The 17,617-nt window shown below is 34.6% G+C and overlaps 1 protein-coding gene and 2 long non-coding RNA genes across 4 annotated transcripts; 1 reads left to right on the plus strand and 2 right to left on the minus strand.

Annotated features, from left to right (window-relative positions):
* The first annotated feature begins 1,223 nt into the window (after positions 1-1,223).
* On the plus strand, positions 1,224-10,064 carry LOC103438396 (uncharacterized). 2 transcript variants are annotated; one of them, XM_029105015.2, is made up of 8 exons: positions 1,224-1,545; positions 1,648-1,700; positions 1,977-2,032; positions 2,119-2,736; positions 3,011-3,085; positions 7,110-7,118; positions 7,396-7,570; positions 9,407-10,064. In XM_029105015.2, exons 1-8 carry the CDS (start codon positions 1,398-1,400, stop codon positions 9,566-9,568), a joined length of 1,296 nt encoding a protein of 431 aa, XP_028960848.1. In that variant the 5' UTR covers positions 1,224-1,397; the 3' UTR covers positions 9,569-10,064. The 2 variants fall into 2 exon arrangements, with proteins under 2 accessions (XP_028960848.1, XP_008375173.2); XM_008376951.4 differs by lacking the exons at positions 7,110-7,118; positions 7,396-7,570; positions 9,407-10,064 and adding an exon at positions 3,782-4,140 and having other exon boundaries at positions 1,231-1,545; positions 3,011-3,185.
* On the minus strand, positions 7,785-9,222 carry LOC139197519 (uncharacterized). The gene is made up of 2 exons (XR_011582964.1): positions 8,466-9,222; positions 7,785-8,189 (listed from the first exon to the last, which is right to left on the minus strand). It is a non-coding gene; the product is annotated as an uncharacterized lncRNA (long non-coding RNA).
* Positions 10,065-14,023: 3,959 nt separating the features above from the next.
* Positions 14,024-14,613, minus strand: LOC139197290 (uncharacterized). The gene is made up of 2 exons (XR_011582530.1): positions 14,323-14,613; positions 14,024-14,244 (listed from the first exon to the last, which is right to left on the minus strand). It is a non-coding gene; the product is annotated as an uncharacterized lncRNA (long non-coding RNA).
* Positions 14,614-17,617: the final 3,004 nt, after the last annotated feature.

The following is a 17,617-nucleotide window of genomic DNA, read 5'->3' on the forward strand; positions in this document are numbered from 1 at the left end:
CTAGTCTAACCAGTCCAAAATACAAACTCCAATCATGTCTGTTCCACTAAACGGCCCTTAATGAAAGAAGTATAGATGTCTCCCTCATAGTATAGTTAATATTGTCCTAAAGTGTGATACATCGAGCAAATCTTATAAAGCTTCACATGATTATCAAATTTAAAGTCACGTGTACTTTTGAAATGCAAGAGATTTTTCAATGTACTAAGAATATGATTCAATATACAAAGTATAATAATATAGTTTGTTGAAAATTTGGAAAAAAAATTCCAATGAATTTTGTATTATGACAATTGGTGTTCCTCACCGTGTTCTCACTAGGGTTGGAAAAAAATCCCAAACCGAACCGAAAAATTCCCGAAACCGAACCGAAAAATTCCCAAACCGAAATTCCCGAAAATTTCGGTACCCAGTACAAAACCAATCCATAAATTTCGGTACGGGAATTGGTCTCAAGTTTTTGAGATTTCGGTAATCCCAAACCGAACCGAAAAATATATATATATTATTTAATTTTTAAATATATATTTAGAATTTTAATAGCCATTGGATTCTGTTGAGATTTAATCTCAACCGTTGCATATAAATTGTGTATGATTTATCCTTCCTGGTGTGAATGTATATATGTGTGTATGTGTGTGCATGGGAAACATGAAAAAGTTTGGCATTTGGCATTGTAAATGACTAGGACATATAAGGAGGGGAAGGAGGAGTGAAATGCACGCTAAGGACTAATGAGAATTTTGATGCTCAGGTCCTCCATGAAATTTAATCTGTGCACAGATTATATTGTAAGTTACAGATTAAATTTATTTTTATTACAACATATTGGTTTTGTTGTATACTTGTAACTTACAATGGCCTATGAAATTTATTAAGAAAATTTAGTCTGCAACAGATTGACAACCCAATATAAAAAGTTGAATTTTAGCCCAAAACATAATATGTCAAATTTTAGTCCAAAAGCCCAAAATCATTTTGGGATTCCCGATTTGTCTAGAAATCCCGAAATTATTTCGGGATTCTCGAAAAATTGATTTGAGATCGGTATTGAATTTTGAACTCCCAAAAATTTTGGTTTGGAAATCGGAACACGGGTTTTGGTTCAGTATCCCATACCGAACCACCCCTATTTCTCACAATGAATCCACAACTGACAATCCTACTGACTAAGCCACGACCCCAATAATTAATCTATTAATCAATCTCCAACGGTCGAAAATTTAGTAAAACCCCATCGACCCCATCAACGTTCACTATTTCTCCCGTAACGGTTACTTCTTCTTCTTCCACTGTCCACCTCTTCAGCTCCAAAACCCACCAATCTCTCTCTCTTTCTCTCTTACCGTGGTTGTTGTACAGCTCGCTTTCTTTCTGGGATTTTGTCTCTGAGATTTATGGAACCAGCAAAAATCGATTGGAAAAGTTTAGAGTGGAGATTCGTAGAGGACAAATACTACGAGCAAATAAACGCGCCCAAGTGGTTCGATTTCTTGAACCCCAATGACAATTCCGTCGACGATCAGGCCTGGTTTTGCCGACCCGGTACCTTAATCCTTCTCAAATTATATTTCAACCCCTTCTTTTTTCTTTGTTTCTAATTTTGACCGACTAAATATTTTCTTGGATTATTTTGCTGAATTGCAGGATGCAAGCATCCCAAGACGGCTGAGGATTTTCTCAAGTCATCACCTCCCAAGGTTTCTCCTTTTCCAGTCTTTCTTTCTTTTTGATTGGCTTCCGATTTTGTTTAATTTTTTTTTTCTTGTGTTAATCTGCTTGGTTGCTAAGAAAATGTGATGGGAAAGATTGAAAATTTGAGATTTTGATTCTTTGGTATTCGGCATAAGATCTAATTTTCGCTTTGGTCTTTATTTTCCTCGCATTTTGGAGCTACCCCAGCATAGATTTTGTATAATTCTCTTCTTTTTATTTTTTCTAAGTTTCTAATTTCTTTGTTTGTCCATCTGGGAAAGGTTCCGAGCCCCGCTGTTGTTCCTGAAGTTTCTCCACTTGGTGATAAAGTCCAGAGGTAAAAAGCAAAACCCATGAACCCTTGTTTTCACAATACAATTTAAACCGGTTTCGCAGAATTTAACCTTTTCGTTTGTAATTCAGAGATGTGAAACTGAAGAGAAGAGGGTTGAATCAATCTTCAATTTACCCGACTAATAATTCAAGATTCAAGGAAGAAGGTGAAAATCAGAACCCCAATCTATCAACCCCTCCAATGAACCAAGCTAAGGCCATGAAGGCAACAATCAAATCAAGCACAGAGAAGAAGCAACCAATTGAGAGCACCCTGCCGAACGATGAGGTGCTTCCTAAGCTTAGAAGCACGCTGTCAGCGAGGAATTTATTTGCGGGGAGGGATCTTCTGAATCAGATTACGGACTTCTGTTCCGAATTGAAGAGAATGGCTATGAGAGCGAGGGAGGGAGAGGATGTGGAGAATTCGGATGTGAGGAAAAGCCCAGCGGGCTTGCAGGAAGAGGTAGTGAAGGAGGAGTGTAACCGTGAGGTTTTTGGGGAGTTGAAAGGGAGGGAAACAGAGAGAATGCCGCTGTTTGAGGTGGATAAAGGGAAAACTGAGAGGCAAATGGGGAGAAGTCCATTGCTGGAGGTTAATAAAGGGAAAAATGGGAGGCAAATGAAGAGAACGCCATTGCTTGAGGTGAGCAAAATGAACACTGAAGGAATGGAGGGGAGCAATTCAGAGAAGCCAAGGAGGAAAAAGTAAGTTTAATCTTTTTCTCTATATATTTGTTTGTAATGCAAGCCTCTATATTTGTGTGCACTTTCTATCCTTTGTTATGTATGTAATTGTGTGTTTGTATCTGTGTTTTTATGGTATAAACATCTTCTTATTCACTTGTTATGGTAAAACGTTTGATGCAGTTTAAATTATGATCTGGTCTGGTTGATAACAAATTACCTCTATGAATCTTGAAACTTTCTGGCTTTGATGATTGGATACATAAGGTTAACTTTTGATGACGACCTTCTGCAGAAGAGATGACGAGGCAGAGAACATCCCAATCCCTCTAAGTTTAGAGAATGTTAAGCGCAAAGGGGGCGAGAGCTTGTTGCAAATCCGGACCAACCCTCCCTCTCCTCAATGCTTTTCTACAACAAGGCCTCCCAGCAAAATCACACCTTCAAAAGCTTCCAAGTCCAAGCTGATGGTAAGTAACTAGCTGCATCCTTCTCCTTATTCGTATTATTTTTTATCCGTTAAGTCACTTGACTGAGATATCTTAGTCTTTCTTGCAACTCAAGCTTGATAGTACAGTTACAAAGTTGGTCTTATTGGTTTGCATAGCCATCTTAGTTGAAATGATAAACTCAAATTTCAGTCAGCTTAGTTGTACTTTCATGCATAGACACTATTTTAAAGGTATGTTGAAGGAAGAAGTGAAATAATTGTGACTAACTTGGAGGTACCAATCCTCCCCAAAATGGTAGGATGAGAAGGGAGAATATTCATTCATGTCTAATCCTCTCAAAAATGAAAGAAAAAAATCATTCTCCTCCACCTTCAATATGCCGTGAATGGGTTATCCATTCCAATCCTATGATCTCTACCAGGCCTTACGCATTTCAGACTTCCTTAGCACCACCTCCATATCGTGTTGCGGTGCTATGACTAAACAAAATCTAAGCGATTTTGTATATGACTCAATTTGCCGCTCAAATAAGATCCCTTCGTAGATTTGATTTGTGCTAATATCAAGCATTGTCAGTTAATTTTTCTGATCTGTTTTTTCTGCATGATGACCAGGAAAGGGGAGTTCGTGGAGAGGTAGAGCAAAACAAAAAGGTGGTGGTGAACAAGGAGGATTCCACAGAGAAAGGCAAAAACGTTTGTGTAGTCGATGGAAGAGAAGCTAGAGCCCTCGACGTTTTCTGGTTTCTAAAACCTTGCACGACACTTTCCACCTAAAACATTGAGCAACAATTCACATCCATTGTTTCATTCTTTTGATTCCTTAATTCTTTCGCCCTCATGTGGTCTGTAGTTTTAGTTTTCTTCAGACAAATCTATAGTTGGTAAATAAAACTGTAATGTATTGAACAGACCGATACAATAATTGTACCGAGCTCAGTTCTGATGAATAAACTTTCAATTTTTATCGTTGAGTTTTATACTCCGTAGGCCTTTTGTTATGACCGTGTTTCGGTTTTTTCTCTTCGTTTGATGAAGGCCAAATTATAATTTTAGTCCATGTAGTTTCAAATTTCGAAATTTATACATGTAGCAAACTAAATGTATTACGCGGGGTGCCTCTGATTTTTAGGGTAAGAAGGGGTGGAGAAAATATCTCAAGCCAATGTTCGAGTATTAGAAGCCACGGCGCTGAAGTAACTCGTGCCATACTCCTAAAAAAAAAACCCCAACAATCTTCAATTAAAGGGTATGTGTACCCAAAACCGACACAGGTGGGTAGGTAGAGAATACCTAAGGACGCGAGACAACTCTCTAAGGAACTCGGCAAAATAGCCTTAATTGATGAAAATTTTGACTGTTTAGATGTTTGAAACACCTCAGAACTGCCCTCGGATGTGTTACTATCATGCAACTATGTTTGTTTAAGAGGTAATCTATCTTATTTATAAAGCCAGAGCCCCACTTTGGGGTCACGGCTTCAACAAAAATAAAAGGACAAAAATTGCCCCTCAACCAAAAAAATCCAAAAGCATTCCAATTTAATACATCAAATCATGCAAGGGTAATTTGGTAATTTGATCATCATAAAATATAATATAAATATAAATGGGAGAAAGAAAAGAATAAAAAAATGAAAGGTAAGAGAGAAAAGAATAAAAGAAAAGAAAATTAATGAAAATGACTTAAAAACTTTGAATTTTAACGATAAGGATAAAATAAAGCGTAAAGTGAATAATACCAAGATTGACTTTTTAATATAAAAATATGTTTTTTCGTTAAAGTGAACAGTAGCGATAGCCTTTTGTTAAAGTTCTCTATAAAAAATGACAAAGTTGTTGGTGCACACGTGATGGGAGAAGAAAAAAAAAATAAGAGAAATCATGAATATGTGCCCACGTGAAGGAGAAAGAAAAATATAATAAAAATAAGGAAAATCATGAATATTGTGTTCAAAACATCTTAAGAGGAGTGTAATGCCGATTATAAAATAGGTTTTGATAATAATTTGATTAAATAAGTTGTTAAATGATTGTTTTTTTTTTTAACAAACGATATTATCTACATTAAGGGGAAGATGGGCTTAGCCTCACAATATGCTAGCAATAATATGATTCAATCAATTGTTTATTAAATATTATTTTCTTTATAAAAAAAAAGGTCTTTCGCACGTGAATAATAATGTGATTAAATTAATTGTCAAATGATTGTGTGTGTGTTTTTTTTTTAACAAACGATTTTATCTATACTAAGGGGGAGGGGGTGAGCTTAGCCTCACAATGGGCTAGCAATAATATGATTCAATTAATTATTTATTAAATATTATTTTCTCTATTCATAATGTAAATTATATAGAAACCGATTTTATTATGTGAATTCAGTTGTTTTAATTGGTTTATGAGGAGTTTCTTCTATCATGATCTAAAATTATTCATTTACTTCAAATATTTGACTTTCTTTTTGTTAATTTACGCATATAAATACATTTAAAACGTGTAAGTCAAAAAATGCACGTGGTCATCATAAAATATAATATAAATATAAATGGGAGAAAGAAAAGAATAAAAAAAATGAAAGTGAAGAGAGAAAAGAATACAAAAAAAAAAAAAAACTAATGAAAATGACTTGAAAACTTTGAGTTGAAACGATAAGAACAAAATAAAAGGAAAGTGAATAGTATCATGATTGACTTTTTAGTATAAAAATGTGGTTTTTCATTAAAGTAAACAGTACTTGGAGCTTTTCATTACAGTTCCCTAAAAAAATGACAAAGTTGATGGTGACCACGTGATGGGGGAAGAAAAAATAATAAAAAATAAGAGAAATCATGAATATTGTGTCAAAACATCTTAACAGGCGTGTAATACCAGTGATAAAAAAAGAAAATAACGAATGATGAGTGAAAGTTGATGGTGTCCACATGAAGGGGAAACAAATATAATAAAAAAAAAAAAAAAATCATGAATATTGTGTTCAAAATCTCTTAAGAGGCGTGTAATGCTGGTTATAAAAAGGTCTTTTGCACGCGGATAATAATTTGATTAAATAAGTTGTCAAATGATTGTTTTTTTAACAAAAGATATTATCTACACTAAGGGGAAGGTGGTCTTAGCCTCACAATAGGCTAGCAATAATGTGATTCAATCGGTTGTTTATTAAATATTATGATCTAAAATTATTCATTTACTTCAAATATTTGACTTTGCTTTTGTCAATTTACGCATATAAATACATTTAAAACGTGTAAGTCACGCCTAGCACACTGTAATTAAAAAAATGCCTTCTACACGCGCGTGAGCGCATGTATGAAGGCTAATTATATATAAACAGAGAAGAAAAGGTGAATAGTATTTTGGTGTCACCAAGCTTCAACAAAAATAATTGAATAAAAATGCCCCCAAAACAAAAAACATCAAAAGCACCCCAAAATAATGCATCAAATAAGGTAGGGGCATTTTCATCATTTTAATAGTATTTTTTTAATAATTAATTTGTGTGTGTGTGTGTGTTTTTTTTATTTTTATTTTTTTTTATAATAATTAGTACCTCGGCTAGCAATAATATGATTCAATTTCTCTATTTTTAAATACGTTCAAAAAGTTTTAAGAGGCTAGTAATAATTAGTATCCCAACCGTTGCATATAAATTGTGTATGATTTATCCTTCCTGGTGTGAATGTATATATTTGTGTCTGTGTGTGCATGGGAAACATGAAAAAGTTTGGCATTTGGCATTGTAAATGACTAGGACAGATAAGGAGGGAAACAGAGAGAATGCATCTGTTTGAGGTGGATAAAGGGAAAATTGAGAGGCAAATGGAGAGAACTCCATTGCTGGAGGTTAATAAAGGGAAAAATGAGAGGCAAATGAAGAGAACGCCGTTGCTTGAGGTGAGCAAAATGAACACTGAAGGAATGGAGGGGAGCAATTCGGAGAAGCCAAGGAGGAAAAAGTAAGTTTAATCTTTTTTCTCTATATATTTGTTTGTAATGCAAGCCTCTATATTTGTGTGAACTTTCTATCCTTGTTGTGTATGTAATTGTGTGTTTGTATCTGTGTTTTTATGGTATAAACATTTTCTTCTTCACTTGTTGTGGTAAAACGTTTGTTGCAGTTTAAATTATGATCATCTGATCGGGTTGATAACCAATTACCTCTATGAATCTTGAAACTTTCTGGCTTTGATGATTGGATACATAAGGTTAACTTTTGATGACCACCTTCTGCAGAAGAGATGACGAGGCAGAGAACGTCCCAATCCCTCTAAGCTTAGAGAATGTTAAGCACAAAGGGGGCGAGAGCTTGTTGCAAATCCGGACCAACCCTCCCTCTCCTCAACGCTTTTCTGCAACAAGGCCTCCCAGCAAAATCACACCTTCAAAAGCTTCCAAGTCCAAGCTGATGGTAAGTAACTAGCTACATCCTTCTTATTCGTATTATTTTTTATCCGTTAAGTCACTTGACTGAGATATCTTAGTCTTTCTTGCAACTCAAGCTTGATAGTACAGTTACAAAGTTGGTCTTATTGGTTTGCATAGCCATCTTAGTTGAAATGATGAACTCGAATTTCTGTCAGCTTAGTTGTACTTTCATGCATAGACACTATTTTTAAGGTATGTTGAAGGAAGAAGTGAAATAATTGTGACTAACTTGGAGGTACCAATCCTCCCCAAAATGGTAGGATTACAAGGGAGAATATTCCTTCATGTCTAATCCTCTCAAAAACAAAAGAAAACAAATCATTCTCCTCTACCTTCAATATGCCGTGAATGGGTTATCCATTCCAATCCTATGGTCTATACCAGATGAGGCCTTGTGCATTTCAGACTTCCTTATCACCTCCATATCGTGTTACGGTGCTATGACTAAACCAAAATCTAAGCGATTTTGTATATGACTCAATTTGCCGCTCGAACTCAGATCCCCTCATAGCATATAGTGGATGTACGAAATCATGTAGCTCTGATGGGATCTGTCCATTTGCATTATTGATTTACTGTGTGATTCCAAGGCCTTTCTGGTTCTGCATAGAGAAGATCAAATAAAACTCCTGATTACCTGCTGTTGGAAACAAATAATAAATATACAGGGAATTTTATAGAAAATTAGGATTAGATTTTAACGGTTCTTAACCAAATTTGGTCAAATTCACGCCTACCCTCAACGATTCCAGTTCGTATAGCCTCAACTCATCATCACACAAAAGAATGTTAAACATGCAACACAGAAACGAACCAATTCCCTAAACTTTCGAAATTGGGGATGATCTGAATATGGAATAAAACCTGGAATAACTTACCATGAGTACAAAAGGTTTTAGAAAACGATTGAAGCCCATAATTTAACGTGGCAGCCGCCCCTAGTGGTCGAGGTGGTTCCATTGCACGAGAGAGTAATTGAAATATGCAGAACAAAAAACCATAGAAACAACAGAAAGAAAAACTCAAAATTTTTAGTAAAATTAAGAACAAAAATCACTAATCACACAACCAAAATTAATAGAAATAAAAAATCAGTATGCACGAAAGACCAAAATAATCTTTGAGGGGGAGGAAATTGATGAAACATCGAACCTTGAGAACTTGATTTTCTGGGCAGCGAGTGGAAGAGCAAAAACGGGCTTGAAGGGGGTGAGTTCGGTTGGATTCTAGGGCTTGATAGGTGTGCATGCAGTCGAAATCGGTGATGGGGAGAAATTTGATTTCGTCCAAGAGATTTTTTGTTCGAATCAAGTTGAGCAGGAAGGAAGAGAAAACTGAGTTTCTCGCTTCAGGATGCTAATCATGGTTTTTAGCAAGAAAGGGGGAGAGAGAGAGAGAGAGATAGAGAGAAACAGAGAAACAGAGAACTGGAGATCGGAGGGCCATCAGAGCACGAAGAGCTTTTGTGAGGCAGGTATCAAAATCGAAATAAAAAAAGGAAGGCTCGAGAACTTCTGGAACCATGCAACGCGTCGACATCTCATAGAAGCAAAGGACGCGTGGATATCAGGAGCTCGGCTTCCTGAAGAAATCGAGAGATTTCTATCGCACAGTAGGGACCAAAACGCCATTTTACTGAATAATAAACACAAAAAGCTAAACTTAAAGAACAACTAAAGGGCAAAACGGGAAGAATGAACAGTAAAAGGACACAAAGGGAATAACCAGAAAGTTAGGCGTTAAGTATACATATAATTTGTGCTAATAACAAGCATTGTCAGTTAATTTTTCTGATCTGTTTTTTCTGCATGATGACCAGGAAAGGAGAATTCTTGGAGAGGCAGAGCAAAACAAAAAGGTGGTGGCGAGCAAGGACGATTCCACGGAGAAAGGCAAAAACGTTTGTCTAGTTGATGGAAGAGAAGCTAGAGCCCTCGACGTTTTCTGGTTTCTAAAACCTTGCACAACCCTTTCCACATAAAACATTGAGCTGTTATTCACATCCACGGTTTCATTCTTTTGATTCCTTACTTCTTTCGCCCTCATGTGGTCGGTTTTAGTTTTCTTCAAATAAATCTATAGTTGGTAAATAAAACTGTAATGTACTGAACAGACCGACACAATAATTGTACTGAGCTCAGTTCCAATGAATAAACTTTCGATTTTTACCGTTGAGTTTCATACACCATAGGCCTTTTGTTATGACCGTGTTTCGGTTTTTCTCTTCGTTAGGCCAAATTATAATTTTGGTCCATGTAGTTTCAAGTTTTGAAATTTATACATGTAGCAAACTAAATGTATTGCGCGGGATGCCTCTGATTTTTAGGGTAAGAAGGGGTAGAGAAAATATCTCAAGCCGATGTTCGAGTACTAGACGCCACAGCGCTGAAGTAACTCGTGCCATACTCCTAGAACAAAACCCCAACGATCTTCAATTAAAGGGTATGTGTACCCAAAACCGACACAGGTGGGTCCTAAGGGCGTGAGACAACTCTCTAAGGAACTCGACAAAATAGCCTTAATTGATGAAAGACTGTTTAGATGTTTGAAACACCTCAGAACTGCCCTTGGATGTGTTACTATCATACAACTATGTTTGTTTAAGAGGTAATCTATCTATCTTATATATAAAGCCAGAGCCCCCACTTTGGGGTCACAGCTTCAACAAAAATAAAAGGACAAAAATTGCCCCTTAACCAAAAAAATCCAAAAGCATCCCAATTTAATACATCAAATCATGCAAGGGTAATTTGGTAATTTGGTCATCACAAAATATAATATAAATATAAATGGGAGAAAGAAAGTAATAAAAAATTGAAAGGGAAGAGAGAAAAGAATAAAAAAAAGGAAAACTAATCAAAATAGCTTGAAAACTTTGAGTTTTAACGATAATGATAAAATAAAGCGTAAAGTGAATAGTATCAAGATTGACTTTTTAGTGTAAAAATGTGGTTTTTCATTAAAGTGAACAGTACCGGGAGTTTTTTGTTAAAGTTCCCTAAAAAAATGACAAAGTTGATGGTGCACACGTGATGGGAGAAGAAAAAAATAATTAAAAATAAGAGAAATCATGAATATTGTGTTCAAAACATCTTAAGAGGTGTGTAGCGCCACTGATAAAAAAAGAAAATAACGAATGATGAGTGAAAGTTGATGGTGCCCACGTGAAGGAGAAAGAAAAATATAATAAAAAAAAAGGAAAATCATGAATATTGTGTTCAAAACATCTTAAGAGGAGTGTAATGCCGGTTATAAAAAAAGTTTTTGGCATGCGGATAATAATTTGATTAAATAAGTTGTCAAATGATTGTTTTTTTTTATTTTTAACAAACGATATTATCTACATTAAGGGGAAAATGAGCTTAGCCTCACAATGGGCTAGCAATAATATAATTCAATCAGTTGTTTAGTAAATATTATTTTCTTTATAAAAAAAAAGGCATTTCGCACGCGGATAATAATGTGATTAAATTAATTGCCAAATGATTGTGTGTTTTTTTAAACAAATGATATTATCTACACTAAAGGGGAGGAGGTGGGCTTAGCCTCACAATGGGCTAACAATAATGTGATTCAATTAATTATTTATTAAATATTATTTTCTCTATTCATAATGTAAATTATATAGAAACTATTTTTATTATGTAAATTCAGCTGTTTTAATTGGTTTATGAAGAGTTTCTTCTAGCATGATCTAAAATTATTCATTTACTTCAAATATTTGACTTTCCTTTTGTCAATTTACGCATATAAATACATTTAAAACGTGTAACACCACTACAATATATGCTATCACCGTTGGAGCAAAAACCGACGAGAAATCCGATTTCTGTCGCAATTTTGGCAAAAATGCGACATAAAATATAATATAAATAAAAATGGGAGAAAGAAAAGAATAAAAAAATGAAAGGGAAGAGAGAAAAGAATAAATAAAAAAAAAACTAATGAAAATGACTTGAAAACTTTGAGGTGAAACGATAAGGACAAAATAAATGGTAAAGTGAATAGTATCATGATTGACTTTTTAGTGTAAAAATGTGGTTTTTCGTTAAAGTAAACAGTACCTGAAGCTTTTCGTTACAGTTCTCTAAAAAAAATGACAAAGTTGATGGTGACCACGTGATGGGGGAAGAAAAAAAAATAAAAAATAAGAGAAATCATGAATATTGTGTTCAAAACATTTTAGCAGGCGTATAGCGCCAGTGATAAAAAAAGAAAATAACGAATGATGAGTGAAAGTTGATGGTGTCCACATGAAGGGGAAAAAATATAATAAAAAAAAAGGAAAATCATGAATATTGTGTTCAAAATATCTTAAGAGGCGTGTAATGCCTGTTATAAAAAGGACTTTTGCACGCGGATAATAATTTGATTAAATAAGTTGTCAAATGATTGTTTTTTATTTTATTTTTAACAAACGATATTATCTACACTAAGGGGAAGGTGGGCTTAGCCTTACAATGGGCTAGTAATAATGTGATTCAATTAGTTGTTTATTAAATATTATGATCTAAAATTATTCATTTACTTCAAATATTTGACTTTCCTTTTGTTAATTTACGCATATAAATACATTTAAAGGTGCAAGTCATGCGTAGCACGCTGTAATTCAACAAATGCCTTCTACACGCACGTGAGCGCGTGCATGAAGGCTAGTTATATATAAAGAGAGAAGAAAAGGTGAATAGTGTTTTGGTGTCGCCAAGCTTCAACAAAAATAATTGGATAAAAATGCCCCCAAAACAAAAAACATCAAAGGCACCCCAAAATAATGCATCAAATAAGGTAGGGGCATTTTCATCATTTTAATAGTATTTTTTTAATAATTAATTTTTGTGTGTGTGTGTTTGTTTTTTTTTTTTTTGTGTTTTTTTTTAATAATTAGTACCTCACAATAGGCTAGCAATAATATGATTCAATTTCTCTATTTTTAAATACGTTAAAAAAGTCTTAAGAGGCGTGTAATGCCGGTTATAAAAAAATGTCATTTTCACGTGGATAATAATGTGATTAAATTAGTAGTCAAATGATTATTTTTTTTACACGTTCAAAACATCTTAAGAGGCATGTAATGCCGATTATAAAAAATGTCATTCGCACGCAGATAATAATGTAATTAAATTAGTTGTCAAATGATTATTTTTTTTAACAAACGATATTATCTACACTAAGGGGGTGTGCTTAGCCTCACAATGGGCTAGTAATAATGTGATTCAATCAATTGTTTATTAAATATTATTTTCTCTATTTTAAACACGTTCAAAATATCTTAAAAGGCGTGTAATGCCGGTTATAGAAAAAATCTTTCGCACACAAATAATAATGTGATTAAATTAGTTGTCAAATGATTTTTTTTAACAAATAATATTATCTACACTAAGGGGGAGGGGGTGGGCTTAGCCTCACAATGGGCTAGCAATAATGTGATTCAATCAGTTGTTTATTAAATATTATTTTGTCTATTTTAAACACGTTCAAAACATCTTAAAAGGCATGTAATGCCGGTTATAAAAAAAATCCTTCGCACATGAATAATAATGTGATTAAATTAGTTGTCAAATGTTTTTTTTAACAAACGATATTATCTACACTAAGGGGGAGGGGGTGGGCTTAGCCTTACAATAAGCTAGCAATAATGTGATTCAATCAGTTACTTATTAAATATTTTTTTCTCTATTTTAAAACACATTCAAAACATCTTAAGAGGCGTGTAATGCCGGTTATAAAAAAGGTCTTTCGCACGCGGATAATAATGTGATTAAATTAGTTGTCAAATGATATTTTTTTTAAACAAACGATATTATCTACACTAAGGTGGAGGGGGTGGGCTTAGCCTCACAATGTGCTAGCAATAATGTGATTCAATCAGTTGTTTATTAAATGCTGATTATAAAAAAGGTTTTTCGCACGCGGATAATAATGTGATTAAATTAGTTGTCAAATGATTTTTTATTTTATTTTAACAAACGATATTATCTATACTAAGGGGGAGGGGGTGTGCTTAGCCTCATAATGGACTAGCAATAATGTGATTCAATCAATTGTTTATTAAATATTATTTTCTCTATTCTTGATGTAAATTCTATAAAGACCAATTTTATTATGTGAATTCAGCTGTTTTAATTGGTTTATGAGGGTTTCCTTGTAGCATGATCTAAGATTATTCATTTACTTCAAATATTTTACTTCCCTTTTGTCAATTTACGCATACAAATACATTTAAAACGTGTAAGTCGCGCTTAGCACGCCGTGATTCAAAAATGTCTTTTGCATGCGCTCACGCGCGTGCATGAAGGCTAGTCCAAACAAAATGAATTGGGCTTGATACTTTTTTGTTAAAGCTGATATTTTTTCCTTAAAATCTTATCCCCATTTTGGTATTTAATCCTGATTTACCTTTGTTTCAAACTGCTATTTGTATGATTTCGTATTTAAATTCTTGAATAAAGCATCTTATTGATTAAAAATACACATAATTTGACCATCAGAGATACATATGTATATCAAATTCTATAATATAACACAACCAACCTACAAATCAACAAGAACATAACAACTATAAGAACGATATATTTTGCTTAAATTCTTACTGTTTCATTTTTCTGAAAACATAAATTTGACATGCCTTCTCTCTTTTTTAACAGCCTCCACCTCCACCTCAACAACCGCCGTCTCCGCCTCCACCTCCACAACCGCCGCCTCCGCCTCCACCTCCATAACCGCCGCCTCCTCCACCTGTATAACCGCCGCCTCCAGGTCTAGGACTTCCTGAGCTATCACCACAAGCAAATATGACCATTGATATAAGTGAGAGGGACATGAGAATCATGCAGAGAAAAAGTAGCCCGCCCGAGTTGTGATCTGGCATCATGATAGCTACTTCGCCTGCATGGCCACCACCTAGACCAACGTATGTTCTAGCCATTGTTTCTCAGTGAGTTGCAAATTAATTACAAGATTATACAGCTTAACTATATGTGTGTCTGTGTGTGTGAGTGTGTCTGTGTGTGTGTGTTTATATATGTGCATATATATACATATATATATATATATAAATAATGTATGTATGCTATTGAAAATTCATATATAATCTTTTTTAACAGCTTCCACCTCCGCCTCCACCTCCACAACCGCCGCCTCCGCCTCCACCTCCACAACCGCCAGCTCCACCTGTATAACCGCCGCCTCTAGGTCTAGGTTTTCCTGAGCTATCACCACAAGCAAATATGACCATTGATATAAGTGAGAGGGACATGAGAATCATGCAGAGCAAAAGTAGCCCGCCCGAGTTGTGATCTGGCATCATGATAGCTACTTCGCCTGCATGGCCACCACCTAGACCAACGTATGTTCTAGCCATTGTTTCTCAGTGAGTTGCAAATTAATTACAAGATTATACAGCTTAACTATATGTGTGTCTGTGTGTGTGAGTGTGTCTGTGTGTGTGTGTTTATATATGTGTATATATATACATATATATATATATAAATAATGTATGTATGCTATTGAAAATTCATATATAATCTTAGTGTTGACTTGAAATCATGATATTTAAAGTCTTTGGTTGAAAATTCAATAATGTTAGGCTCATGGATACTTCTTTGAAGTTTCATTCTTGAGAACAGAACGAGAATTTATCGTATATAGCCAAAATTTAATATATAAATTAAAAAATGTCAATTTTTATAAAAATCTCAAATATAGTCAAAACTCCACTTGAATAGACCCAATTGCTTTAATGAAACTTGTTTTGACATGAAATATTAATGCCAAATACCCATTCAAATTCATGGATAACCACCCATTCAAATTCAAGTGGGTCATTATTAATGTCAGTTTCATTATTAATGTTACGTTCATGAAAGTACTTCTTTGAATATTAATGCCAAATACCCATTCAAATTCAAGCGGGTCATTATTAATGTCAGTTTCATTATTAATGTTAGGTTCATGAATACTTCTTTGAATTTAGCATATAAATTCAAAAATGTCAATTTTTATAAAATACTTCTTTTAATTACGTCAAAACCCTTTCAAATCTTGTGTCATTGTTGATGAGGTTTTGGGAGTGGTAAACTGGACACGCATGAATGTATATTAGTTACAGTGATGGTTGAACAAGGAAGACACCATGAACGTACGTCAGTTGCACCATTGCGAAGATGGAAACGCATTCTACTTGTTATATATAAAGAGAGAAGAAAATGTGAATAGTGTTTTGATGTCACCAAGCTTCAACAAAAAGAATTGGACAAAAATGCTCCCAAAACAAAAAACTTCAAAAGCATCTCAAAATAATGCATCAAATAAGGCAGAGGCATTTTCGTCATTTTAATAGTATTTTTTTTAATAATTAATTGTGTGTGTGTGTGTTTTTTTTTTTAACAATCAAGGTATTAAATATCAGTAATATCGGAAATATCGGTAGTCCGAAAACACGGAAATATCGATGGAAATATCGGGATAATATCGATATCGATAAAAATTACATGGAAACCACGAAAATTGTAAAAAAAACTTGGAAATTTTTATTGAAACTTTGCAGGATGTTTATTTAGTCAATTATCTATTAGTTTATCACAAAAAATTGGAAGGAAATGCATTGCATGATGGATTTAACATTATCAAGTTGATTATATAGCGAGCTGACAAACATTGTGAGTGTAGAAAATATGTAGTAATTAATGAAAGAAGTTTAAATACACCAATTGGGGCTTATTGCAGCAAGTTTTTTAGATATGACCTCGCATCAAGTCGTCTTTTGTGTTAATTTGCAATCTTAACTGGTTTTGTTGTGTTGTGTCAATTAGTTAAATTAAGCGGTACATCCAATTGGGGCTTATAAACATTTTAATTCTCGTTAAAAATCTAAGGGCATTTAATCAGGATTTTAAGTGATTCTTTAAAGTTTAAGGGGTATTCGATCATGATTTTTAAGAAATTCATACATTCCAAATGTATTCATTTAGAAATTGATTCGAAGAGATTTTTAAAAAGTTGGGAAACTCGAAAAAATTAGAAATATTTCACATAATATTTTAAACATTCTCAAATCGCTCCCTGAAAATTTGAGGGAATTCACTTAAAATTTTACATAAAAGTTTTAAAAATTATTAAACTTCATCAAAATTCATAAATTTTTAAATCTATTATAATCCTTTAAAATCTGAATGGAGTAAAAAATTCAAATCTAAACCTAATATGAAACAATCACTAAATTACATAGAATTTCTAAACCAAATCTAACAAGGATCAATTACAATTCTAATACGATGTTGTAATTACTTGAAGTTTTTTAGGGCAATATAAGTAGATGATTTGGGGGCCTGAAACTTGCTTAAATCCCTAAATTGCCAATTGAAACGAGAAAGAAGAGAAGACAGAGAGAACGAGTCAACGATCCCTCCTCCTCCTCATCGCCCTCCTCTCCCTCTTCGCAATCTCCGCCCCTGCAAAACCCTATTCGTTTCCTACTACTCCTTCTCCCTCCGCCGCCTCCCCTCCTCCTCTTCCTCCTCCGGCTTCGTCACCATCGTCACCGAGATCAACCAGATCCTACCCGAGACCCCCTTTCTTTCTTCTTCTCTTTCTTTCCTTCTCTGCACACTCTCTTCTCTCTCGAAACCCTCTCATCACTCTCACTCTTTCTCCTGTGATTACCCTAGTACACGGCACCCACACCATCGTTCTGTAGACGGTATCACCATCAAAACCTCGTATTTCTCTCTCTTCCTCTTGTCTCTGCAAGATCAACGAAACCCAGAAACCTCCGGCGAGTTTTCTTCATTTTCTCCGGTTGGGTAAGCTTGGGTGTGTGTTATGGAACGAGATCAGGTCGGGGGAAAGCTCACCCAACTCCGGCGAACCCGTGACTGTTGAGGAGCTTTCCGAACACCTTCGGCCATTTCACGGCGAACCAAGGGTATAAACTTACTCCTCTCTCTTTCCTCTTCACGTTGGTAATTAGATCGGAGTCTAAGGTTTGCGTTTGTAATCGGTCGAAGCTGTAGAAGCTCCGGCGTTCTTTTCC

The sequence above is a fragment of the Malus domestica genome, chromosome 07 (genome assembly GCF_042453785.1).
Source record: "Malus domestica chromosome 07, GDT2T_hap1".
Taxonomy (NCBI): domain Eukaryota; kingdom Viridiplantae; phylum Streptophyta; class Magnoliopsida; order Rosales; family Rosaceae; genus Malus; species Malus domestica.

Excerpts from the sequence above, each read along its gene's own strand:
- LOC103438396 (XM_029105015.2), top strand. The coding sequence starts at position 1,398 with ATGGAACCAGCAAAAATCGATTGGAAAAGTTTAGAGTGGAGATTCGTA. Across the intron at positions 1,701-1,976 it reads TCAAGTCATCACCTCCCAAG|GTTCCGAGCCCCGCTGTTGT; the intron begins GTTTCTCCTTTT and ends CATCTGGGAAAG. Across the intron at positions 2,033-2,118 it reads CTTGGTGATAAAGTCCAGAG|AGATGTGAAACTGAAGAGAA; the intron begins GTAAAAAGCAAA and ends TTTGTAATTCAG.